Here is a 6,000-nt window from a genome sequence, read left to right on the forward strand (position 1 = left end):
ATGTACCAGTTTTAGTGTAAACATAACTTTTCATTTCTCTGGAAATAAATACCCAGTAGTATAATTGCTAGATTGCATGGTAGTTGTATATTTAATTTTTAAAGAAACTGTCAAAGGTTTTCCATAGGGACTGTACCATTTTAAATGCTCATTAGCAGTATATGACTGATCCACTTTGTGCATTCTTGCTAGAATTTGGTGATGTCAGTATTCTTTATTTTAGCCATTTGGATAGGTTTGCAGTGATACCTCATTGTGGTTTTTAATTTGCTTTTTCCTAGTGGCTAATGATGTTGAGTGTGTCTTCATGTATTTATTTGCCATCTGTATATCCTCTTTGGTGAAATGTTTCTTCTTGTCTATTCATTTTCTAATTGTGCTATTTTTCACTCTTGAATTTTGAGAGTTTTTTATATTATAAATACTAATCCTTTGTCAGATACATGGCTATCATATATTTTCTCCTTGCCTTTGTCTTTATCTTTTCATCTTCTTTAGGGTCTTTTGCAGAGGAAAAGTTTTTAATTTTTAGGTAATCCAATGTGTTTTTCTTTGGTTGTTCTTGCTTTTGGTGTCCTATCTAACAAACCATTGCCTAGTCAAAGGCCACAAAGATTTATGTCTGTTTCTCTTATAAGAGTTTTAAAGTTTCAGTTCTTCCCATTTAGTTCTTCCCCGGTTTTTGATCCGTTCTGGGTTAATTTTTGTGTGTGGAATGAGGTGCATATCCAAATTCATGCTATTGCATGTGAATATCCTATTCTTGGCCCATTGAATGGTCTTGGTACCCTTGTAGAGGATCAGTTGACTGTAGAGATCTATATATCTGGACTCTCAGTTTTCTTCCACAGGTCTTTATGTCTGTCCTTATGCCAGTGCCACAGTCTTGATTACTGTAGTTTTGTAGTAAGGATGTAGCAAAGTATGAGCCTTTCAGCTGTTCTTTCAAGATTGTTTTGGCTCTTATGAATGCCTTGTATTTCCATTATTTTAGGATCAGCTTGTGTATTACTTAAAAAAAAACAATTGGAATTTTGATAGGATTGCAGTGAATCTGTAGATAATTTGGAAAGGATTGCTGTTTTAACAGCATTAAGTCTTGGCAGTCCATGAACTTGATAATGTCTTTGTATTTATTTGTATCTTAATTTTTTTCACCAATGTTTTATAGTTTATAGTATATAAATCTTGTACTTTGGCTAACTTTATTCTTAAGTATTTTATTCTTTTTTGATGTTTGAGTAAATGGCATTGCTTTCTTAATTTCATTTTTAGATTATTCTTTGTAATTGATTTTTGTATATTGATCTTTGCTGAACTGGTTTATTAACTGTTCTTTTTTTCCTCTTATTTTTTGAAAGATTGTGTAGAACCTAGTATTAATTCTTTTTTAAAGTTTTGGTAGAACATTGGTGGAAAAAAATCAGCCTGGAGATTTTTTTCCAGGCATTTTTAAATTAAATATTTGACTTCCTTTGTAGTTATGGGCTATTCAAATGATGTAATTTCATATTAGGTTTGTTTTGGTACTTTGTTTTCATGGAATTGATCTATTTTATCTAGCTTGTCAATTTTGTGTTGTAGAGTTGTTCCTTGTATTTATTTATTTATTTATTTTTGATGTCTGCAGGGTCTATAATGATATCTGTCCCCTGTTTCATTCCTGATATTGGTAATTTGTCTTTTTTTTTTTTTTCCTTTGTCTTGTTAGAGGATTGTCAGTTTTATGATCTTTTCAGAGAACTGGCTAAGTGGATTTTTCTCTTTTTCTGTAATATTAATGATTTCTACCCTTCTGCTTGTTTGGGGTTTATTTTGTTCTCCTTTTTCTAGGTTCTTAAATTGTGGGAGCTTAGATTTTTGGCTTCAAACTTTTCCCTGATGTATGCATTTAGTGCTATACATTCTCTCTCAGCAGTGCTTTCACTGTGTCCTACAAATTGTTATATTGTATTTTCATTTTCATTCTGTCTTGTATTTTTTTTTTAAAGGTTTTATTGATTTATTTGAGACAGAGAGCACAAGAGTGAGAGAGAGCATGAGCAGGGGTTGGGGAGGGAGAGGAAGAAGCAGACTCCCCGCTGAGCAGGGAGCCCTATGTGGAGCTTGGATCAGGACTTGAGCTGAAGGCAGATGCTTAACCAGCTGAGCCACCCAGACACCTCTCTGTTCCTTGTATTAAAAAAAAAAAAAAATCTCCCATGGGACTTCTCTTTGAATTTGGATTATTTAGAAGTGTCTTGTTTAGTTTCCAAATATTTGGAAATTTATTTATTATCTTGCTGTTACTGCTTCTAGTTTGATTTCATTGTGAAAGAACACACTTGTGTGATTTAAATTCCTTTAAATTTGAAGTTTGCTTTATGGCTTAGGATGTGATATATCTTGGTATATGTTCTGTGGGTACTTGGAAAAAAAATTGTATTCTATGGTTGTTGAATGGAATGAATGTTCTATAGATGTTGATTAGATCCAGTTGGTTGATGGTGGTGTTGCATGTTCCTGTAACCATGCTGTTTTTCTGTCTAGTTGTTCTATCAGTTTTTGTGAGAGGAGTGAGGAAGCTAAAATTGTGGTTTTATGTGTTTCTCCATTCGGTTCTGTCCACTTTTGCTTTGCATAGTTTTGTAGCTCTGTTATTTGGTGCATACACCTTTAGGATTGCTAAGTATTCTTAAGTGGAGTGACCCTTTTTTATTATGCAACATCCCTCTCTGTCCCTGGTAGTTTTCTTTACTCTAAGTCTACTTTTCTGATATTACTATTGCCAGTGCTGCTTTGTTTTTGTTAATGTTTGCATGATGTCTTTTTGTATTATTTTACTTTAAATTTGCCTATATTGTTATATTTGAAGTTTCTTATAGACAGCATAGAGTTGGTTGTGTATTTTAATATACTGTTAATCTCTTATTGCTTTATTTAGACTAAACATTTACATTTAATGTAAGTTGATTTGTTAATTGTGTTATATTTTGCTTTCTCTTTGTTCTGTTTTTCACTTCTTTTTATTGCCTTCTAGGTTACTTGAACATAGAATTCTAAATTGACTTATCTATGATTTTTTAAAAATCTTTTTCTTTGTATACCTTTTTCTATGGTTACTCTAGGTGTCAAATTTTAATACAAAAGGGAATAGTTGACTTAATTGCCATTTTTTTGTTGTGGGGGCCTTTGACTTCTTGTCACTCTAGTGATCTTTAAACTACTTGCATTGTGTTCATTACCATTATAGTTTTCAAGAACTTTGTGCCCATATGCTTAGATAAGTTTGATTTTTTTGTATTACACACTGCAATGAGTTGAGGCAAGGAATTCCCACCAAAGATCTTTGTCTAAAATAGTGAATCCTCTCTTTCAATATTAGGTAAATATTTGCTGAATGAAATATTTCAGCTCATTTAAGCTAAGTTCATTCATTTCATTTGAGCAGGTGGCCATGTCTTAGTAGGTTTAATGTTAGTTCAGTAATTCGACTTTTCTTTCATTGAGGTACCTATTTTTTTTTTTTTAATCCTATGTGGTTTGATAGGATTTTGGTAAAAATATAGAATTGGATTTTCCTTTTCTACCCTAGAGTACTGTTTGTACTGTTATATTCACTGATATGCTGTAGGTTTAGTGGCTTATAGTTGGTCCTAGAATCAGAGAGTCTGTTACTGTGCATACAAGATTGTATATTGTTGAAGTATAGCTCCTTTGGGTTTATAGTTTTATGTTAACTATGGTTATATCGTTTTAGTAATTTGTAAGGTAGTATTTTATATTGTAGTCAGTAAATATGTGTGGAAAGAATATTTATTGAATAGAATACAAATTTTATTTCCAGTATCATGATTTAAAATTAAAATTTTTTCCCCTCAGAGTGACAAAAAGAGTAGTCCCCAGAAAGAAGTTAAATATGAGCCTTTTTCTTTTGCTGATGGTAAGTGGAAAAAAATCATTTCAATTGAGTTACTGTGTGTGTGTGTGTGTGTGTGTGTGTTTAAGGTAAAATTATTGTCTTGGCACTTACCTATTTTTTTTCAGATACCATGCTTTTTTAAAAAGAAAATCAGATTTTTTTTTTATTAAAGGTTTTTTTAATTTATTCATTAGCTACAGAGAGAGGGAGCATGAGCAGGGGGAGAGGCAGAGGGAGAGGGAGAAGCAGGCTCCCTGCTGAGCCAGGAGCCTGATGTGGGGCTCGATCTCAGTACCCTGGGATCATGCCCTGAGCCGAAGGCAGACGCCTAACCATCTGAGCCACCCAGGCGCCCCAGAAAGTCAGATTTTTAAAATACAATTTACCTTAATTAGACACACAGTAAAAATCAGTCTTTTTAGGATGTAGTTCTGTGAATAATATCATACTTCTTAAAATATCTTCCATAAATCCTTAACTTTGAACTGTCATATCTTATTGAATTCTAGTAATAGGCTAACCTATTGCTACCTAGCTGGAGAAATCACGTCTCTTCATTGTCTAATATTGTTGGATTTACATCTTTCTTTAGACATTGGCTCCAATAATTGTGGATACTATGACTTACAAGCAGTGTTAACACATCAGGGAAGGTCTAGCTCTTCAGGCCATTATGTATCATGGGTGAAAAGGAAACAAGGTAAGGATTCTGTTTTTTTTTTTTTTTCCCCCAGTAGTTAGTTAATTTAACAGTTTACTTAGTACAGATTTTTTGCACAGTGGTTTTCAAACTTTTTGGTCTCAGAACTCCTTTACCTTCTTAATTGTTGAGGTCCACAAAGAGCTTTTGTTTATGAGGATTCTCTTTAATATTTACTATAATAGAAATTAAAACTGAGAAATTAACTCATTGGAAACTGACAGGAATAAACCCATTACATATCACATAAATAACAAAGATAACAGTATTTTCCAAAACAAAAAAATAGCAAGAAATAGTATTGATTTGTTTTTGTAGGTCTGCTTTGTCTGGCTTAGTAGGAGACACCTGTTTCTGCATTCAGTCTCTTATCACACATCCTATGACTTCTGGAAAATTCCAAAGCACACTTGAGAGAATGAGGGAAAAAGGCAAATAACACTTTAGTAGTGATATAAAAAAATTGTGACCTTCATAGTACCCCTGAAATGGTCTTGAAACCTGAGTAGCCCCTGGACCACACTTTGAAAACTGTTAGTATGGCAGATGGAATACTGCTGTGCATAAAAGTACTCAGTACCTTTTTTGAAATGGAACTGAGAAAACATGTATGATATTAATTTCATTTTCTTCTCTTGTTCTTTAGATGAATGGATTAAGTTTGATGATGATAAAGTCAGCATCGTGACACCAGAGGATATCTTACGGCTTTCTGGTGGTGGAGACTGGCACATAGCATATGTTTTACTCTATGGGCCTCGCAGAGTTGAAATAATGGAAGAGGAAAGTGAACAGTAATCTTCATTTTAGCTATTTATGTTTAGGTGTGAAATAAATGTTACTTGTTGATCATTTCTATAATCCAGAGCTGTAGAGGAAGATATGTAGGTGGTTTTGTGTTTTCCCTCTCATGTAGAACAAAAGAGGGTGAAGCAGACCACTGTGGATCAACCTAAAAATTACAGAAAAAAAAATTGCCTTTGGACTGTGTGGTCGCAGGAAGACATTTTTAAAAAGCTTATTTCTTGCATTAATTTTTAAAAATTCTGATTTGAAATGCCTTTCAGCCATTACCTTCCATGATAAATTTTTTCTCCCTGCCTTTTTCAGCCCAGGATTCAGCAATCAGATGTTTATTGCACACCTATTACTCTTTTTGTTGTTGTTGTTCTTGCATGGTTCAAACCACCGGTGATTCATAGCTGCCCATCCTTTGCCTTATCTAACAAAAATTTTGCCAGGAAGGTGGAAAGGAAGGACGTGTTGCTCTCATTGTGTTACTCAGTGCTGCTGCCCACATCCCATGGAAACATGGGTACAATCAAGTATTTGTCCAGCCTGACTGTTGCTGGCTTTTCATGACTTTAAAATAAATTGTGATCAGTAATAGTACATTTGA

At 33.6% G+C, this 6,000-nt stretch overlaps 1 protein-coding gene across 1 annotated transcript in view; it reads left to right on the forward strand.

The window, feature by feature from the left end:
- USP14 (ubiquitin specific peptidase 14) overlaps nt 1–6,000 on the forward strand; it is a 41,351-nt gene extending 35,351 nt beyond the window's left edge. Inside the window, exons 13-15 of the mRNA XM_034996086.1 lie at nt 3,862–3,922; nt 4,494–4,601; nt 5,248–6,000. Coding sequence (XP_034851977.1) covers nt 3,862–3,922; nt 4,494–4,601; nt 5,248–5,399 — 321 coding nt within the window. The 3' untranslated portion in view covers nt 5,400–6,000. The remainder of the gene's footprint in view (nt 1–3,861; nt 3,923–4,493; nt 4,602–5,247) is intronic.

This window comes from Mirounga leonina, unplaced genomic scaffold, assembly GCF_011800145.1.
Source record: "Mirounga leonina isolate KUSES-001 unplaced genomic scaffold, KU_Mleo_1.0 Mir_93, whole genome shotgun sequence".
Lineage (NCBI taxonomy): Eukaryota > Metazoa > Chordata > Mammalia > Carnivora > Phocidae > Mirounga > Mirounga leonina.